Genomic DNA, 21,498 nt, shown 5'->3' on the forward strand with positions numbered 1-21,498 from the left:
GTATGCGGTTTTCACATTTAGCTATGGGCATTTGGCCCTTTATTTTTGACACTGTAACCTATCACTCTATAGTGTATTTATAAAACAAAGCGTTAGCGTTTGCCAACAAATCAACTGATAAAAATGGCTGTGACTATAAGATTATAGTGAGCCCAGGAGCTCTCTGTTGCTCTCCTCGTTCTTCTTTGCCCCGCGAACCAGTCTCAAACTCAGCTCTAGATGGTCTTTTTAGTTCCTTTACACCAAAGTATCAACAAAGCTCAGTTACTATAATATGAGCAGAATTAATGATTGTCAGCCTTCCTTGTCTCCTGTGTCCTTATTTCACATTAGCACATCACCGTTAACAAATGGCCAACTTGTTCTTCTGTTTTAATAACAAGGCAAAGTTTTGTTTTTAAGAGTTAATTAAATTATGATGGATGATACATTTTTCTCTTAGCCAAGATACCACTTATCTTTCAAATTAAAGAATATAAATGTACAGGTGCCTGGGTGGCTCAGTCGTTTAAGTGTCCAACTCCTGATTTCGGCTCAGTTCCTGATCTCACAGTTCATGGGTTCGAGCCCCATGTGGGGCTCTGTGCTGACAGTGCGGAGCCTGCTTGGGATTCTCTCTCTCTCACCTCTCTCTGGCCCCTCCCCTGCTTGTGTTCTCTTTCTCAAATAAATAAAAACTTAAAAAAAATTTTTTTAAAGAATATAAATGTAAAATAATGTTTCACTTCCTTCTCCTTTTCACACATGGGAAAAAGCAACAATTTTTAGCCTAATGCAAAAAATGCTCCTTAATGTTTATGCCAGCAATGATGAAGTTTTCAATTAGAAATTTCCTAAGGAGTCTAAAACTTAAATTGTTTACATATTTTAAAAAATTTGTTTTAATGTTTTTATTTTGAGAGAGAGAGAGAGAAAGACAGATTGTGAGTGGGGGAGGAACAGAGAGAGAGGGAGACACAGAATCCAAAGCAGGCTCCAGGCTCTGAGCTGTCAGCACAGAGCTCGAACTCACAAATTGTGAGATCGTGATCTGAGCTGAAGTTGGACGCTCAACCAACGGAGCCACCCAGGCGCCCCTGATTGTTTACATTGTTTTTTAAAGTTTATTTTATTTATTTTGAGAAAGAGGTGGGGGGCAGGCAGAGGGAGAGAGAGAATCCCAAGCAGGCTCTTCACTGTCAGCACAGAACCTGATGCTGGGCTCAATCCTATGAACTGCAAGATCATGCATGACCTGAGCTGAAACCAAGAGGCGGATTAACTGACTGAACCACCCTGTTTACAGGGCATCCCTTTTTACCTATTTTTTTAATTAGAGCTAATTAACTTATCCTTTCCACTTGTACCTCTAGACTCTGGGAATTTAACACCCTTTACCATAAAGTATCAGCCTGCAGCAGATTTCATTAGGAGCCGTCTCTGAGAGGCCACTACATTCCACAGCATCCTCCACGATGTGCTCTCAATGGAATATGAAAATCAAAGTAAAAAATTATGCTCTCTGAAAATATTTGAGAATTTGACGATCTTTTCTCTGAAAGCATTAAACATTTAAATAAAGTTTTATATATTAGCACAAAAGATGCCAAATATATAACACCTATCACTTCCTCCCCAAATTTTAACCACACAATTAAACAATTTTTTCAATGGAGACCAATAGAACTCTAAGTTGAAGGCTGAGAGCAAGCTATTCTACCAGGTGACAGGTGACGTGAAGCTGGATGCGATTTCATCCTGTGAAGCCATAGGGACCAGTAAGTAGTGCAACTAAACAGCCAGTGGAACTAAGCAAGGATGTCAATGGACTCTTGAGCAGGTTTTTGAAAGACAGAGGGAAGTAAAGGGGGAAAGAATGATAAGGATAAAGATAATAGGAAGAATAAACAAATGAGGCCTAAGAAAGGGTAGGGGGGTGCCTTGGTGGCTCAGTTGGTTAAGCATCCGACTTCAGCTCAGGTCATGATCTTGAGGTCTGTGGGTTCAAGCCCCACCCCCACATCAGGCTCTCTGCTTGTCAGCAGGGAGCTCACTTCAGATTCTCTGTCCCTCCCCCCCACCTCAAAAATGGATAAATATTAAAAAAAAAAAAAGGGTGGAAAAGTGCATGGCCAGGAACTTCCCTTATGCCACCCATGCTGGAGGTTGCCTACCCCTAATCGCATTTTCTATTCAGTTTTCTATTCACTTAAGCACAAAAGTCATTTGGACATGAAGTGGTTTGTAAATAACAATGGTACAAATTAAAATATTCTTAAATGCAGTTGAAAGGATTAGAATTACCATAAGTAAAGACAAACCTATGTTTATTTACAATTAGGTGTACATTTACTTTAAAAGTGTGGAAAGTTGAAGCCAACAGAGTTAAGGTTTTCTTCATACTTGGGAGGGGATCTTCTGCAAACATGTATAAACAGATACAATGGATCAGGAAGTACAAATGAAGTCTTGTTTCTATTTACGGATAGAATTTGAAGCTTAATGCAAGCATGATGCAATTTCCAGTGGATATTACAAGTCTTGTCGTAGGACTGTAGACTAAGGATTTTAACTGGGATCAAAGAAATTTATAAATTTTGAATAAAGTATCGATCTGGGTGGTTTATTACTACTGAAATGGATGGATCCTAATAATGTCTACCGCAGTAAAATTTAACTGCAATGTTTCTGGAAGATCCATAGGCAATAGTACCTGATCCAGAGTCTCTGTAAAGGGAGCAAATAGTTGCTCCCTTTATGTTGTTGGCCTCAAATACCAGAACCTTTGAATTTGAGAATTTGCCGAGTTTTATCAGAATTAGGATGATGAGATAGAAAGCAGAGTTCTGACTCTATTCTTTTCCTCTCAAAAAAGTGTCTGGATTGAACCAAAAAATTTAGGCCCATCGAGTCACTTTATTGCAATAGTAACACTCTGTTCAGAGATTACAAAGGATTTACTTTGAAAGATTATGGTACTATTTCTTGTCTAAAACACAAATCCTTATGAATATTAGTATTTTTCATTTTATCTTTAAACTTCAGACTTCTAGAACTTTTTGTACCAAACAACATATGTTATGAAATATGCATTTTATAGAATTCAGCATCGTTTATACTTTTTAACTTTATATTATTACAGCACAGACCTCCCCATAACAGTCTATTATAGTGGAGCTCTTTCAGTATCATAGATCCCATTTAATTCATTCCATTAGACTGAAAGCTGCATATGTGTAATATTGTACACAAAATATTCTGAGATCTAAATACTATACTAAATACTATTAATACTTCAGTCACTTTGCTCTTTTATTATGGAAACTAACCAAGCAAGAGCAAGTCAGATTGTTACTTTTTTTTTCTTTCTAAAATCAGCCAAATTTTGAAAGGGAAAACATTTTGGAGGTCTTTACAGAGCAAATTTTCTCTTTTAGAATTCTTTCTGTAAAAAGGGGGTGAGGCAGTCTTAGGAGTCTATGCTAAAACTATCAAAAAAATTTTTTTATAATGGCAAGTTTGATGATTGATCTTAGTTGTATGTTCTCTAAAGTACTGATAATAATGAGGAAATAATGTTTTATGTAATTGGGTGTGAATAAATGAATCCGATAATATCTTACATTATCATTTCTAAGTCATTTTCTAAAAGCTTTAAAATAAGAATATGAAAGGGCAGTATGGTCAAAATATAGTTGTTCTTTTAAGCAACAGAACCTTCCAAAAAACAAATTACCCACGTTTCCTAAATATGAAATATAGAAGTACTGGAAGTTGCAACCATGTGTATGTAGTAAATGGCTAAGTGATGTCTTCACAATAAAAAAAAAACCACTTAAAATCCTATTAAAAATAAATTCCGCATTCAGCATTCCTACTTTGAACTTTTGGGTTTTTCTAGCTGTTTAATTAACTGCCTCGCTTCCCTCCAGCCCCCTGTGTGCCCTGCCCCACCCCCATCAACAACTACAAATTCATATGCTCTTCAGGTACCTATATCCTCAGCTAGAGGCAAAGAAACAATAGAAGCTGAAAAGAAAAGCAGGGAGATAATAGATTAAGTTTCTGTCCATCCAGAGAAGTTAGAAACCTATGGATCCTGAAGGTGCTTTAGAAAAAGACAGCATTCTTCCCAAGTGAACAAGCTACGTTTGAGGAAGCTCTAATACACATTTATACTTAGGAATTAAATATACTTTGCATATTATTAATTTTCAAAGACATAAATAAGAAACATGTAGTATGAGGAAATTGTTCTTAGTTTTTTGTAGACGAGTATAGGTCATGGCATGACTTCGGTTTTAATTTTTAGGTCCTTAAAACTTTAATAGCTTTCATACAAGTGTTTTTGTATAAATAGAAAAAATATTGGGAATGTTAATGGGGAGCATGCTAGGATAAATACTGATGAGTGCAAATTTTTGCCAGAAAGTTTGAGAAATACAGAAGTTATTTCTCTTTATAAGTGCTTTTAACCTTCCAAGACCCATTAATTTTATAAACCAATTTGAGCAATTATTTCCATCAGAAATACCTTCTGCATGATTAAAAGATTTTTTTCACCATTTGCACCTGAAACTGCAACTTGATAACATGCTCGGTAAGACTCTGCTGAAATGTCAAGTCTAGTGCCAACAAAGTCAGAAGCCAGAAAAATTCTATGTTAAAACTGCCAGAATCTCTTTCATTCATTCTATTTTACTTTATTGTTAAAATTTAAACAATTTCAGAAATTTGGGGTGTTTCTGGCTACCTGAGTAAAACATACTGCAAACCAAAAGAGAACAAAAAGTAAGTGGAAGAAGCGCCTGATTTCCAAATTGCTCTGCCCTAATGAACAGGATCCTTTTCATCTCACATATACTGAATCTGAACACAGTGTTACCATCAGCACCAAGAAGTTCCCTTGACACTGAAGCAAGTCAGGATAACTTAATTTCATATCTTACTTAAAGGCAGGCAAGCAACTTTAACATAGACTTGAGGTTTAGGTAGGTCTGACATTATCTAGAATCCAGGCTTAAAGGTAAAAAGTTTCCAAATAGCAGAAGAAATTAAAACAGAGATACCAGAACTAAAAACACCATGTGAGAAGATAAACGTTATTTCCAGTCCTAACCAAATTGCAACCCTTTCAGTATAGCGTGAGGTATTTTTTTTTAATTTTTTAAAAACATTTATTTATTTTTGAGAGAGAGAGAGACAGAGAGAGAGACAGAGTGCAAGCAGGGGAGGAGCAGAGAGAGGGAGACACAGAATCCGAAGCAGGCTCCAGGCTCTGAGCTGTCAGCACAGAGCCTGACGCGGGGCTTGAACCCACGAACAGCAAGAACACGACCTGAGCCGAACGAAGTCGGACGCTCAACCAACTGAGCCACCCAGGCGCCCCGAGGTATTTTTAAATATTTGTATAAGCTTATTAGCATTCACAGTTTCCAAAGTTGCTTTGGAATAGCTTCAATTCTCTTAATATTTGACTTTCAGACATGTTTTCATATACCATAGTCTCTGCCCCCAAACTCATGGAAATACCAAACAGCTAGCTATTCTGTGGCAGAAATGGTTCTTGTAGTAATAAGGGTTCTATTTCCCAATTATTGTGCTATTCTTAAGATGTAATTAAAAAAATAGGAAATTTGCAATTCATATAAAAGGGAAACTTGCTTAAACTTCCGAAAGCAAGTCCAGTCTGGTGGAGGTATATAAGACATTAAATAACAGAGTCAGATTCTTTCTTAAAGATTCCAGGTGAGCTTGACAGCAGAGAGTTCTGGTTCTCCAACATTTTCTCCATCTTTTCTCCTCCAGTGGTTTCACCAATCTCTCTTTGCTTCTTACTGTGGATCCATGGGATAAAACAAAGGACAGCACCTCCAATAAGGGGAGGGATTCCAGCGAGGTAGAATGCCACATCGTAGGAGCCCAGCTTGTCACGAAGTAACCCTGGGAAGGGAAAAAACTGTCACCAAGAGAGAACCAAGTGTGGCTTTTAGGGGTCTCAGATCAATCACACTGATGGCCTCCTCCTAAGCTAACAACTTCATCTCAGCAGGACTAGTTCAACCATCTCAAATATCAGACATTGCCTAGGAAATGGGTCTGAGGTAAAAACCTTTCCTGATAGGAGGAAGGAAAAGATCTTAGATCTTTAATCTCGTCACAGACTACAAGCCTATGGGTTTTCATACCAAGTTATTACATGGAAAAAAATATTTGCAACCAAGCTTTGGCTTTCTCAAAACCATTCAAAGGCCATTTGGGGTATTCTGACCTTTGGTGTAATGGTCCTTACAACGTCTACATTTCACATCTTTCTTAGGCCTATTTGTTTATGAAATAACATGAAACTATATTTAAAATTATGATCCGAAATCGTAACAAAAATTATAGATCTAAGAGGATGAAAAAGTTAGACTGTTACATACATTTATCAGCACATGGGAGTAAAACATAAGAATATATGTTTGCACTTTAATAGATCCTTGGGCTCTGCTTCTAAAAACGGTTATTTTGAATACTCCTTATTTCTAATTTCTCTAACAAAATCCAGGTTTTTTTAAAAAGATTTTATTCTTGGGGTGCCTGGGTGGCTTAGTTGGTAAAATGTCTGACTTCAGCTCAGGTCACAATCTCGTAGTTCATTAGTTCCAGCCCCCCGTCGGGCTCTGTGCTGACAGCTTAGAGCCTGGAGCCTGCTTCAGATTCTGCCTCCCTCTCTCTCTACTCCTCTCCCACATGTGCTCTGTCTCTCTCTGTCAAAAATAAATAAAAACATTAAAAAAAAATTTTTTTAAAGATTTTATTTTTTAAGTAACCTTTACACCCAACATGGGGCTTGAACTTATAACCCCAAGATCAAGAGTCACATACTCTACCAACTGAGCCAGCCAGACACCCCACAAAATCCAGATTTTAAAAGTCATCCTAGTGGGGTTTTTTTTAACGTTTATTTATTTATTTTCGAGAGAGAGCGTGCACGCGCGCGCAGGGGAGGGGCAGAGAGAGAGAATCCCATACAGGCTCCTCAGTGTCAGTGCAGAACCCAGTGGGGCTTGAACCCACAAACCGCGAGACCATGACCCAAGCCAAAACCAAAAGTCGGACACTTAAGCAAATGAGTCACCCAGGTGCCCCTATCTTAGTGTTTTTAAACGTTTGTAACTTTTACCATAAGACCTAAGTTATCAGAAATGTCCAGGGAACAAACCGTATGGAGTATCTGACTTTTCTAAATAAACAGCTGAGAATCTGTCAAGTACCGACACATGAAGTGTGCATTTATTCTAGATAGAAACATAAAATATACAATATATCTAAATCTACAATTTTCTTATCTTCTGAGTCAGAATATTCTGTATATACTGACCCTTTCCTTCCTTATGAACACCAGTCATCATGTTTGGACTGTAATACTATGATCCGTCAGAAGCTCCTGAGGAGTCAAGAGCTTTCTGCTGCCAGTTGCTGGGTGCTGTTCTGCCAACCTAGGAAGTTTCCAGTTATCTCCTTATTCTTGGTCTGTTATCAGTCATTTCTAGTTGCAAACACCATTCCTACCAAAGTGCTACTTATTATCTGCTTTTGACTTGGAAACCCTAGAAATCTACGTTTGTAAGGTGTAAAAATAGTGTGAATAGTCTATTACCTGCAGGCAGGGGAAGAAGGGCTGGAGGGTTCTGCTCCTACAGGGAGACTGTGACCTTTAGTGACTCTGTGTGCTTGATTCGTGACTAGGTTCCCAGCGGGAAAAGTTGCTAGATATGTGCGATTCTGGACACGAGAATGAACTTTCTCTGAGCCCCTTACATGCCAAACACCAACGATAATAAATACATTTGAATTTTATCCTAATTTTATCAGATTCTAATCTAATAATTTACTGGCACCCCAGTGATATTGAACATGAGACAATTTTATGCTATTGAGAAGATTTCTAAAGGTGAAATGCATCATAACATAAATTAACCATTTCTGTGGCACTTACCACATTCACAGTGTTGTGTAACCGCCACCTCTATCTAGTCCCCAGATATTTTTATCACACCAGAAGGAAATGCCATACCCGTTAAGCAGTTATTCCCTACTCCCCCTTCCCTCCAGCCCCTGGAAACCACCAATCTGCTCTCTGCCTCTGTGGATTTACCTACTCTGGATATTTCATATCAATAAAATCATACAGTATGTGACCTTTTGTATTTGTGCTTCTTTCACTTAGCATAATGTTCTCAAGGTTCATCACCTGGTAGCATGTATTGGTACAATACTTCATTCCTTTTTATGGCCGAATAATATCCCCTTATGGCTGCACCACATTTTGTTTGTCCATTCATCCACTGATGGACATTTGAGTTCTTTCCACTAAATGGTATTTTTCATTAATTATTTCTAGGGGGGATACGATCTCTTGCCCAAAGCATACATATTTAGAAATCTTTTAGAATCTTCACCTCTTTTTTTAAAGAAACTATGTTCCCATTTCTCCAAAACACATACTAAGTGAAATACAGGAATTGTAAAAGCTTAAAGCCCAGAAGATTGCAATTACACACTTTACTGTGTCAGATTATCAATAAGGATACGAGAGACTCCTCAGCAAACTTTTTCAACATGCCATCTACAGCTGGTCTTATAAAAATGTTATCAATAAGGCACATACAAAAGCAAAAGACCACCAACCAATAGATCATAATATATTTTACAGATAATTACTGGAGAACCATTACATTTACCTGCAATAGGTGGGCCCACAGTCATGGGTATAGACATGAATCCAAGTAGAAATCCAATTGCTTGAGAAACATCCTGGGCACCAACTAACTCAAAGGCAATGGGAGCCATAATGGAAATGAAGCATCCATCGAAGAGACCCATGATGAGACAGACAGCAATGAGGGCCCCAAAGACACCACACAGGGGAATCATCATGGACATCAGACCAATGAAGAAAAAGGAGAGTACCTAGAATAAGACACCACCACAATGTCAACTCTGCTCTCAGGAAAAGTATATGTTGCAATTACTGAGCAACATGCATGCCTAGGAATATTAACTGACTCCTCCCTGGAAGAGTTGCCTCCCTGGCCCAATTCACCTTGATTTTATGTAATCAATCCCCATAATCATCTCCCCTAAGTTCCCCTAGCACTTTCTTAAAATTTCCATTAAGAATAAAGTAAGTATTTTTACATATTTACGTTCCCCTCCAGCCTGTAAGTTCTTTGAGGTCAGAATCTGTACAAGTCCTCTTTGGACTAGATATTCTAAGGTTTAAGAATCTTGCACCTGGTCAGCGCTCAATAAATATCTGTTCTTTGAGTATTGGCTCAAATGCATTCATCAAACATCTGATTTTGAAATTATATATACTCTACTGGTGTTAGTCCTTTGCAAAAGGAAAATATGCCAGCAAGATCAGATCAGATCACAAAGCTTCCAATTCGGGGAATGCAATGATGTAAGGTTTAGATATTTAAATAATTTAGAATACATTGCCTGCCAATATTCCAGACATAATCCAGATATTCAGACCAAGTGAGAGATTAAAATAAGTAACTATGATTTGATAGGTATTATACAAATATGTACTGAATTTTGATTATTCAAATTCTAATTAAATTCTGACGGTCATAGGAAATATGTATAACATGCAATGAAAAACAAATTATTCTGCTATAACATTGAAGAACTAAATTTTCTAATCCTATTTTACTTGATAGTGTAAATCAGTAAGATTAACAAATGATACTTTCAAACACTGTTTTCTGGTGATACAGCATAGGTATATCCTATTTAAGCCTCCAGAGTTAAGGTTTGGAAATACTCTGAGCCATGGAATACTTTCATTTTAACGTTAGAGTAGTTAATAGAACCGAACACTTAATTTTGCCTGCCATTTGGTAGCTCTGTGCTGTGTGCTATGTGAATAATACCTGGTCCCTACCCTTGGGCTGTGGGGAGATGAACACGTGAAACAAGTGCACATCAAGTGTTCTAGATGTTGCCATAGTTGTATACTCCCAAGTATGGTGAATACAAAAAAAGAAGCAAACAATTCAATAACTTTCTTTAGGCAAAGAACGAATTAAAACTCGACAATTCACTAGGCAGCAGAAGAAATGTTTCAAAATGCATCAAGCTTTTGAAAAATATGCATATAATAGCAGCTATCACTTATTGTTTATTAAATGCCAGGCACTGTTCTAGGCACTTTAATAATCTCCTAACAACTTTATGAAGTGGATACTAATATTGTGCCCATTTTACAGATGCAGATAGTGATTCTGGAAGAGGGGTAGTAATGCGCCCAAACGTGCCCATCCTGGAACCCTTGGTCTACACAGGTAGTAGTAGAGAGCAGAAGGAACTACTGTCCCTAGAGGATACCCTTCAATGACAGGGGGGTGGGGGGGAAGGGAAAGACCATGAAGCAGCCATCTGGATCACCATCTTTGCCTATTCTGTTTTTCCTAGGACCCACTAGGCACACCTACAGCGTACCAAGCTCGGTAGCTCACCTCAGGGCAGCCCCTCACAACCTAGTACACATCAGGATTACCTGAGGAGTTCCTGAAGCTGCAGACTGAGTGAAGGGATACAGGAATAGCAGTCTGGCCAAGCTCTCCAGATGACTTTAATACAAGTGGTCCACTGACCCCACAATAAGAAACATGCTCTTGAAAAAAGTTTCAAACTCCAGGTTAGATCTCTTTTCGACACCATCACACCATGCAACTGAAAATTTTTCTTCATGGTTAAAACATGGCTTTATGGTATAATGATTAGTATAAGACTCCGAGTTGGTTGTTGAAAAATAAGCCTGGCACTCACATTTTCCAAAGAACACAATCTCCCATTCTCCTGATTTTTTATTTTCTACTTAAACATCCTCGTCTCTACCCCAACTTCAATGAAACCACATACAGAATTTCTTGCATGGATATTATTGGGCTTGCAGCCTGATAGGTTGGAAAGAACTAAAGGCCCAGAGGAACAAGACCAGGTTCCAGCATTCTGTGACCTTGAGCCAGTAAAAAGGCTTCCTGATGCTTCCCATCTATACAAACATATCTAAAAATAAATCAAAATGTAGAAAGTGGGTTGAAATTCATAAGTAGGTAAAGATTTCAGGAGTTATTGATAAAATAACCATACTTTAAATAGTCTTAATTGTATACACATTTTTTAACTCTACCTGCAAAACATAAAAGGAGATAAACATGGAAAGTCATTTGAATCTTAGAAACTTATCTCTATTATCACAAACTCCAGAGGATCTACAATAAAACTTCAGGACACTGTGGGGCCACATTACCACAGACCAAACATTCACAACCATGCCACTGTAACTATGCTATGTGTTAGCTTTCAAGAATATTCTTTTCTTTGAATGTTTCCTATTCTTTTACTATTTTGTTTAGTACAAATCTCTTCCAAGATAAGAGAACCAGAGTGAATTAGTGAAATCCTAGCATACTACTTGGCACAAAGTCAACTGTGCTCAATAAATGAATGTTTTTCTTGGACAAACTTATGTAACATGAGACCCAGGTGCTTTACTTTTGGTGGTTATCCTGATTTTTCTATACATCGTTGGCCCCTTGCAATTTTTGTTCTTTGGTTAGTTTTGTAAAAAATCATTCACTTAAGAGTTTCGAATTTATTACTATATATTTGAACCATATCATTTCTTAATACTTTACCTGACTACAAGTTCTCCTCAATCCAAACTATATTACCTTCTTTTTTAATTACTTGGCAGTAATTGTTAGTTATTATTTGAAACTGTTAAATTTTAATAACTTAAATAGAAAATTTTATTTAAAAGTAAAATTTCTTGGTTTTTCTTTAAGAATGGAGTTCACGGGAATTTACACATTTATTCTTTAGCATTTCTCAGAAAATAGCTTGCAAACTGTTCATATGAGAGGTTCCATACTTCATCACTTCCCCCAAATAAGTACTGATCCAGGGGTACCTGCCTGGACCAGTCAGAAGAGCGTGCAACTCTTGATCTCAGGGTCGTGAGTTTGAGCCCCATGTTAGGTGTAGAGATTGCTAAATAAATTAAACCTATTAAAAAATACATTGATCCATACATCAAATATTGATTTGTAGATGCCCCATTTTGAAAGATGAATAAATTTAGTATTACTACAGTCTGTTTTCCTCTCCTCAAACACAGCAACTCTGGTTAGATTTAAATAAGGTATTCAGAGGCTCCTAATTCTCCTCTAATCTCTGGCAATGACATTTAATTTAATAAGGCATTGACAGTTGAGATGTATTTCTTGCTTTTGTTTTCTTAAAACCATCCAAGGAAATATCTTCTGTCACAATATTATAGGCTTTAGAAGAATAACCCCTTGCTTGAGTTAGTTTACATACTTTAAGAACAAAAAAAAATTGTTTTTTTTTTATATTACCCTTCCCTATTTCTATCACAAAGAGAACATTCTTGGAGAAATGTCAGTTTAAGTTCTGCTCAGGAATCTAAGTATAGCTCAAGAGGAAAAATGAGCTGCACCTGAATAAGCAGGAGGCATTTTCAGAGGCAGACATAAAGCTGGTCAGAGTTAGGTTCAAGTGTTGCTCCTACAAATTTATTCAATATAAAGTTTCCAGACTTTCAGGGCCTCTGGCTAGGAACCCAGAGCAGAAAGCCTTTCACCATTATAATTCCATATAATGCAATTCAGTCATCTCTTCAGCATTTAAAACTGTTAGGCTGGGGGCGCCTGGGTGGCTCAGTTAAGTGTCTGACTCTTGATTTCGGCTCAGGTCATGATCTCACAGTTCATCAGTCTGAGCCCCACATTGGGCTCTGTGCTGACAGTGCGGATTCTCTCTCTCTCCCTCTCTCTCTGTTCCTCCCCCCTGCCTTGTGCTCTCTCTCTGTCCCTCTCTCTCTCAAAAGAAATGATAAACTTAAAAAACAAAATATTAGCTGAAAATACTTGGAAACCAGGACCTTGACAGAGTTTAAATTCAGAACTCTTAAGCAAAATGTGAGTGATCTATAAGCTAAGTGATCTATAAGCAAAGATCTCTAGTTCAGGATAACCAAGTCTCCTTTCTTAAGATCTGTTCCAAATCAGGTTTTGCTTCAGTATTTGATGAAATAAAAAGGGGACGCCTGGGTTGCTTAGTTGGTTAAGCATCTGACTCTTGATTTTGGCTCAGGTCATGATCTCACGGTTTCGTGAGTTCGAGCCCTGCGTTGGGCTCTGTGCTGGCAGCTTGGAGCCTGCTTGGGATTCTCCCCCTGTCTGCCCCTCACCAACCACACAATAAAAGGAAGGATGCATTAATCCTCCACTCTGGGCTGGCACTTTACATAAGCTGTCACCATGAATCCTTACCACAGCCTCTGCCAGTTCTGAACACGGCTGGTGCAAGGACTGGGCTGAACTCATGTCTCCAGAGCCTGTGTGCTTTTCTGCTGTGCAGCCTCCCAAACCCAAGATGCCTGTGACCAGAAATTAGACCGTGTGGGAGGCTGTGAGGTGTGATCTGTGCCCAGCTGCTAGGAGACAGGGAGGAGTTGGGCTATAACAGACAAAAGCAGGCAGTGGGCATGTCTGCACCACCAACGACAGCAAGGTAAGGAGTGGGAGCATTCCAACTTTTAAAGGCTAGGCCAAAAGGCAGCCAGCCATTGAGGGAAAGAGAAAGAGGAGGAAGCAAACAGGCAGAGCTGGAGCTGGCAACAGCAGAGAACAGCCAAGAATCAAAAGCCACACCGAATGGTTGGCAGGTGGGCAGGGAAGCCAGGAAAAAAGAGAGACGGAGGAGGGGAGTGATACAAAGGAGTGAGTCCAGTAGCCACACAGGCAAGGCCTGTGTTGGCTCCTGTGCCACTGTGTTCACAGGGGGAGCGCACTCCCAGCAGCCACAGGACACACAGGACACACTGAAGGCCTTTTTTCTCCTGCACAGGCTCTCTGAAATGCAGTCACGTCACTGGTGACTCAGCATATGCTGCTGTGGAGAATGGATTACTGCTTCCACCCCAGTAATCTATCCTCCAGAGACAGAACAACCACAGTGACTTAAAATGTGAAATCAGACCACCTCATTCTCCAACAAAGACCCACAACACTTAAAGCAAAATCTCTTCAATTTGACTTTCAAGGCCCTGTATAATCTGGCCCCTCCTAGCTTTCCAACCTCTTCCCTTGTCACTCTCCCTGTCTTCCTGAGTTCTTCATTTTTCCTGCCTCCAGTATTGCTCCAGGAACTCAGGGACCACGTGTGTCTTGTTTGTATCGCCCCACCAAGGTCTAGGCTGGAGCACAGTAGACACAATCCTTTGCATGAATGAAAGGAAGCTGAAAGTCTGTAATACAGGGGCGCCTGGGTGGCTCAGTCAGTTAAGTGTCTGACTCTTGATTTCGGCTCAGGTCATGATTTCACAGTGTGTGAGTTCAAGCCCCGTGTCAGGCTCTGCACTGACAGCGTAGAGCCTACTTAGGATTCTTTCTCTCTCCCTCTCTCTCTTTGCCCCTCCCCTCCCTGCTTGTGTGCTCTCTTTCTCAAAATAAGTATTTTTAAGTCTGTAATGCATCGAATGTCCATTAGAGGGTTCTCTTGACACTTGAGAACAAAACCAAATGTTCCACAAGAATACCCACAGTTAGGTCCTAAAAAAGGGGGGAACGATCATAATACAGTAAATACTTGTAAAAGTAGCACTCTACCAGCTGTCTACTCTCCCTTCTGCTATGTGACCAGACTCCTTTCTGCAGCTGGCTGCTGGGACCTCCACACAGACACCCACAGTGAGTCAGCCTCTGTTCCTTAGGGTTCGTACCTCTGAGTAGAAATAACAACGATACTTTCCTCTTAGGGCTGGTGCAAGGAACAAGGGAGATTGCATGTGGGGCACTTAGTTCATTGTCTGGCACATGGAAGTACTCAATAAATGGCGGCTGGGTTATTTCAAATCATCTAATGGAAGCTTCTTTATCTGTAATGAATGCCTTTTCCAATCATTTTCCTGCACCTAAATCCCAGGTCTACTTCAAAGCCCAGCTCAAATACTGCCTCCCATCTATACAGTGAGCTGGCACGCTCAATTCCCCAATCCCAAATTGCCCCCTTCCCCGGGCTCCCCTTCACTCTCCTCCCACAGCCAAGCTGTTGGGCAAAGTAGTCTACGTTTCCATTTTTTCAGCTAATCATGATCAGTCTTTAGCACCTGCCATGCCACTGAAACTCTGTTGCTAAATGCAATGAAAACCTTTTAGCCTTTAATGTGCTTGCCCTGTCACTAGCTACCGACACTGCTGACCACTGCTGTCCCTGAAACACTCTGTGCCCTGCTTCTTTCCCACTAAGCTGGCCACTCCCTTCAGTCTTCATGCACATCCCTCGTCCTCCGCTTACCCAGACAGCCCACAAATGCCAAAGTCCCACAGGTCCCTCGGGCTCTCTCAGGAGCTCCAGACGCAACATGGCTCTCCCATGAGCACCAAAAATTTAACATGGCAAAAGTGAACTCCACATCTTACTCTGATTTACTGAAATGACTCATCTTAAATGCAATAGCACAACCATCCATTCTGTTACCGGAGCCACAAATCTCAGACCCAGCTTTGGTGGCTCCATCAAACTCTTACTCCCATATCCCTATTTTACTGCTGTTTGATTCTGTGTTTCTGCCTTGGTTCCTCCTGCCTAGACTGCTTCAGTGGTCTCCAGCTAGTACCCCTGCTTCCACTCTGTTGTTGTTGTTGTTGTTGTTGTTTTTAATAACAGCTTGAGAGAGATAAATTCACATACCATAAAATTCACCCATTTAAAGTAAATAATTCAGTACGTTTTACTGAATTTACAAAGTTGTACAACTATCACTACTGCCTAACCTTGGAATATATCACCCCAGGAAGAACCCCCATAGCCTGTAGCAGTTACTCCCCACAGCCCGTCCCTGCCAGCCCCGGGCCACCAGGAATCCACTCTGTCTCTGTGGCACTGCCTATTCTGGCCACTCCACCAAAACAGAGCTGCACAACATGTAGCCTTTTGTGACTGCCTGAGCTCCTGCCCTCCCACGTCATCCACCCTTCACAGCCACTGCATTAAGCTTAATAAAATACAACTCCTGTCATGTCACTCCCTCGGTTAAAACCCTCTAGTGGCTCCTGGTAGATTTCAGGATAGTGTCATCCTTCTCCTAACCCGGCTCCTGCCTCTCCCCATCCCCCTCCCCCCCCCCACCCCAAGCCAGTCAGTTTATCGCTCTCCCTTTATTCCATTCAAACACTCAGTTTCGCAGACATAATATACTATGTCATACCTCCACCTCTTTGCCCATGTGGTTTCCTCTGCTTGGAACACACTTCTCTATCTTCCTTCTCTTTCTGACTGCCACTCACCTCTTAATACCACACCAGCCCAGGAAGCCTGCTCAGAGCCTCACTAGTGATTCAGATAGTTGGTGCCTATGTTTCTAGCACCTGTCTAGCATAGCCATTATTCCACTTTGCTGCAACACTGTCTCCCCATGAGACCATTAGCGACTAACTGAGGGCACAGACCATGTTTCATGCTTCATCCGCAGCATTTAGCACAGTGTCTGGCACGGAGGAGTCATTTAAGTGCTTGTCAAGTGAGTGTCCATGTGAGCTTGGAATTAGCATTTGCGTAGTGCACAGCCCTCAACACCCAGGAGGCAATCTGCAGTAAAAAAGTTCAAAAGAAACAGGCCCCTGAATTTCACAAGGTGGTGCAAAAGGCACATGACTAAGAGAACTGTGCCAGAAATAAAACATTCTTCTTAGAAAAAGCAGTGGGCAAAAACCATCTTGATTTGGTGGAGTGCCGTGACAAAACAAGTAAGATTGTTGTGTGATCGCCAATTTCTCATGTTGAAAACCCAAAATTCATAACTGAGTTTGGCCTTGAAAAACTGCTGGTAGAAGTTAGGTTCTAGAAAACATTTGTAATTTTTACGGAAGAATTTAAGCAAACACATACATACATATAATGAGACATGAGGTGACAAAGATAATTCTGCTGGGGGAAAAGCAGCTTAAGAAAGTACCTGAAGATAAACCTTCTTCACACCAGGCATATAATCTGCGATCCGGCCAAAGAGCAGCCGTCCGACTCCTGAAGTGATGCCAATGCACATGAGAACCACCTCTTTATTTTTTCCATCTTGAAATCTTTCATTCACATATTTCATCTGTGGACCATCAAGAAAGAAGCAACACTAAATACGGTAGGAAAAACTGACAAGTTTTGACACAAAATGCCTTTGTGTCTCCACAATGTTATGGATTCTCACCCCCTTCCAATTCCAAATATTTATACATTTTCTTCTGTGATAATTGTTCATCAGAACACACGAAGACAAAGCTAACATGATTTAGCTTGCGCAAAAGAAGAATTGTTAGGAGAGGTCCTATTTCAAAAAAATGACGAATGTACATTTTATAAGTTAACCTTGAGCCATTAGCTAAAGGAAGAGAACATACTTTGAACACACCATATAGCCTTCTCCTCTCAAGGTCACCCCAGGACCCAATTATCTGTTCTCCTTACAGGCTATTTAAGACAGTTTTATCTCTTGTAGGAGGACCTGAACCAAACTGACACTCCTGAAACAGCTGGAGTGGAGCTTCCAGGATAAAGCAGAAGTAAGGTTCCCTACCTGTGAATTTGCCTATCTGTGTGACATCAGAACAGACAGATACACAGTTTAACACAGCGGTTAAGAGAAAAGCCTCTTAGACTGCATGGGTTCAAGTCTTGGTTCCATCCCTTATCAGCCTTGTGACCTTGAGTAATTTCTTAACCTCTAGGTCCTCAGTTGCCTTGTCTGTAAAATGGAGATAGCAATAGTAACTCAGTATTTAAAATATACAACCTATCACTGATACACATATCCATTGTAAAAAGATCCCCCCCCCATCAAATTAGTTAATACATCTATCACCTAACATAACATATTTACCTTTTTTGGGGGAGGGGGTGAGAACCCTTTTCTATTCTCTTGCAAATTTCAGTTATACAATACCCTGTTGCCAACTATAATCAACAATATAATTAGATCCTCAGACCTTATTTATAACTGAAAATTTTAATTTTAGCCTTCTTTTAAAGTTTATTTATTTTGAGAGAGTGTATGTGCGAGCAGGGGAGGGGCAGTGAGGGAGGGAGAGAGACAATTCCAGGCAGGCTCCACGCTCAATGCAGAACTCCACGCAGGGCTTGATGTCATGACCAACCAACCGACCATGTGATCATGACCTGGGCTGAAATCAAGAATCAGCTGGTTGGGGCACCTGACCTGGGTGGCTCAGTTAAGTGTCCGACTTCAGCTCAGGTCATGATCTCACGGTTCGTGAGTGCAAGCCCCGCATCAGGCTCTGTGCTGTCAGCTCAGAGCCTGGAGCCTGCTTTGGATTCTGTGTCTCCCTCTTTCTGTCTCTGTCTCTCTCAAAAATAAATAAACATTAAAAAAAAAAAAAAAGAATCAGTTGGTTAAATGACTGAGCGACCCAGGCACCAGGCACCCAATTTTAGCCTATCTTTTTTCAAGGACCTTTTCCCTCTATTTGCAGTGTACTTAATGACTGTAAAACAACAACCTGACTATGTTTTAAAAGGAAGTGTGGCCAGGCAGTTGTTATACTGGGTGAAAGAAAAATACACAGCAACTCAGCACCCACTAACATAAGCTTTGCTCCCACAGCCCCCAAGTTTCATCCCTATCTTAGGGATCTTATCTTATCCCTTTTCTCAATGATCATTTATCTGTGCTCACAAGGAAAAAAAGCATGTCTCTACTCCCACTGTTTTCTCTGCAATCGCAGAGATGTTTTAACTAACCCCAACAGTTGTTTCAAACAATCAGACTTGCCGTTCCCTATACCAAACTTTGGCCTGAATTCTAGAAGCCTGCAAAGCAAATTACCCAGCAAACTCAATGGCCCATTGATTCCCAAGTGTTCCTAGTAGCCTGTAGGGATGACGTCTTCTTAAGAGACTTCCATTTCACATTTTTAGGCCCACTTGGATATGCCAACACCATCACTCTGTCTTTTCCCTTCCCAAACTGGTAACTGTCCTCCCTAACTTCTCTATTTCCACACTGCTCCGGAATAATTCTTCTAAATAGGACTTTAATCTGATCAATCCCTCATCCATTAGTTACCCACCACTGACATTTATATTCGGTTTGGTATTAAAAGCCCTTCATAACCTGTCACCAGTCATCTTTGTGCCTTTATTACCTATTGATCCTTGACTCAAAAGCAGAAAACTCAAATATCTACAGGACTCAGGCAAGTAGCAAAAAGGAGTGAAAGAGACTTCCTGGAGAGAGGGAACACATACTCCAAGCCCCCTTTTATTTTAAAGGGAAGTCAAAAATTTTTTGTGGAAATGTTGGCACCTACCTTAAATTTACAACACAGCAGGATCCAACCCCATGCCAGTCTGCAAACTGCATTAGGCTGGCTTTGATCTCAGCCCTAATCCCATCTGGCCCAGCAGGACAGGTTTATTCAAATAGTGTTGCTTAAACACATCTCATACTTTCTTACCTCTCTACATTTCTGCTATCTCTTCTTTGACTTTCTGAATCCTACCCATTCTTTAAGACTCTGCTCAAATCCCACCTTTTCTATAAAGCTGTCCTTGATGACCTCCGCCTTATATCCCATTCCTGTTATTGCCTAAAGTTTTCATTGGCACCTTAAGTATTGATTGTTCCTACCCAGCCTTTCTAGCTTCTAAGGCTACACATTCTGTTGTATAAACTCTTGCACGTCACCCTAGGCCTATCTACCCGTCTGTTCCAAAGACACCTCAAAGTGAACATGACTCATGCTGAACTCCTCTCCCCCTCACAACCTGCCTTCCCTCCACTACTACTTTTGGCCCAACTCTCCAAGGGAGAAACCTGAAAAGCATCCTAGATTGCAGATCCAGGAGTCACCGCCAAATTCTGATGATTTTACCTCCTCCCCCTCTCAGACACACTTCCTTTGGTCTGTGTTCCCTGTGTTTCAGTTCGGGCTCCCATCACTCACTTAGACAACAACAGCCTCCTAGCATGCTTCTGGCTTGAGCCCCCCACTCCTGCATCTTTAAATTCTCTGAGACCACCAGATTAAGTTCAAAACGAAAAACACTTCTCTGAGATCCTTTGACGGTTCCCACAGCCTTCAGGATAAAGCTTCCGCTCCTGCTTTAATAGATAAAAGCTTTGCTGCTGTGGCCTCACTTCCAGCTGCCTCCTTACACACACGCTGTTAACACTATGCTGTTCAATGTGGTAGCTGCTAGCCACACAGAGGCTACTGAGCACTTAAAAAGTAGCTAGTTCAAATTGAGATGTGCTCAAAGTGCAAAATACAGAAAATTTAGAAGACTTAGTGGAAAAACATGCAAAATATCTCAATAATGTAAAAATTGATTCCATGTTGAAATAATATTTTGGCTACATTAAATAAAATATATTGTATATATCATGAAACTAGTTTCATTTGTTAATTTTTTTAATGTTTATTTAGTTTTGAGAGAGAGAGAGAGAGAAACAGCATGAGCAGGGTAGGGGCAGAGAGAGGCAGAGACCCAGAATTTGAAGCAGGCTCCAGGCTCTGAGCTGTCAGCACAGAGCCCGACGTAGGGCTTGAGCTCACGAGCTGTGAGATCATGACCTGAGCTGAAGTCAATGCTTAACCGAATGAACTGCCCGGATGCCCCGGTTTTTAATTCTTTTAAATATGGGAAGTAGTGGGACACCTGTGTGGCTCAGTAGGTTGGGTGTCCGACTTCGGCTCAGGTCATGACCTCGCGGTTGGTGGGTTTGAGGCCCGCATCAGGCTCTGTGCTGACAGCTCGGAGCCTGGAAGCCCTGCTTCGGATACTGTGTCTCCCTCTCTCTCTGCCCCTCTCCCCACTCACACTCTGTCTCTCTAAAAAATAAATGGACATAAAAAATTTTTTTTTAACTATGGAAAGTAGAACATTATAAATTATATGGCTTACATTACATTTCTATTGAACAGTGCTGGTCTAAGAAATCCACTTGTGGCTGCAAAGATAAGGTAGCTGTTGATAAAGGTGACCTCAAACTGGCTTATTCCTCCAGGCCTTTATCACTCTTGGTAAGTGAAATTAGACAAAGTGGAAAGATGGATTGCAGCTCAATTCCGAAGAAAATGAATAACCTGATTTAAGGCACGTAGAATATAATTATGCGTATTCATCAACTTATTTAGAATTTGAATCCAGACTTAATGTATTAATCTACTTCAGTAAGTACCCAAAGGATCTAACTTTTTAAAAGATATTGTTCAGTATTAAAAACAAAAAAAACCCAAAACCCCCCCAAAAAAAAAAAAAAAAACTAAACTAAACTTACCATTCTTTTGATGAAACTAAGAACACTTGCCTGCCAAACTGCTATTTTCATTAGTGGTTTAGTTTAGTTTTCCCCCTGCTCTACTTTAAGATCCTTAAAATGGATAATAAGGTGAATTGTTTTCGGCCTTTTGAAAGTGG

At 40.3% G+C, this 21,498-nt stretch overlaps 1 protein-coding gene and 1 long non-coding RNA gene across 3 annotated transcripts in view; one reads left to right on the plus strand and one right to left on the minus strand.

Annotated features, from left to right (window-relative positions):
- Positions 1 to 21,498, plus strand: part of LOC113598725 (uncharacterized) — a 60,994-nt gene that overhangs the window by 23,551 nt on the left and 15,945 nt on the right. Inside the window, exons 3-6 of the long non-coding RNA XR_003419428.2 lie at positions 10,245 to 10,319; positions 10,450 to 10,675; positions 17,050 to 17,203; positions 17,558 to 17,621. This is a non-coding gene — a long non-coding RNA (uncharacterized LOC113598725). The remainder of the gene's footprint in view (positions 1 to 10,244; positions 10,320 to 10,449; positions 10,676 to 17,049; positions 17,204 to 17,557; positions 17,622 to 21,498) is intronic.
- Positions 904 to 21,498, minus strand: part of SLC16A10 (solute carrier family 16 member 10) — a 118,053-nt gene continuing 97,458 nt past the window's right edge. Inside the window, exons 4-6 of one of the 2 annotated variants that reach the window (XM_015065364.3) lie at positions 17,024 to 17,167; positions 8,709 to 8,937; positions 904 to 5,922 (exon numbers count right to left, since the gene is read on the minus strand). In XM_015065364.3, the coding sequence (XP_014920850.2) occupies positions 5,690 to 5,922; positions 8,709 to 8,937; positions 17,024 to 17,167 (606 nt within the window). In that variant the 3' untranslated portion in view covers positions 904 to 5,689. The remainder of the gene's footprint in view (positions 5,923 to 8,708; positions 8,938 to 17,023; positions 17,168 to 21,498) is intronic. The other variant, XM_053222366.1, reaches the window with a different exon arrangement.

This window comes from Acinonyx jubatus, chromosome B2 (assembly GCF_027475565.1).
Source record: "Acinonyx jubatus isolate Ajub_Pintada_27869175 chromosome B2, VMU_Ajub_asm_v1.0, whole genome shotgun sequence".
Lineage (NCBI taxonomy): Eukaryota > Metazoa > Chordata > Mammalia > Carnivora > Felidae > Acinonyx > Acinonyx jubatus.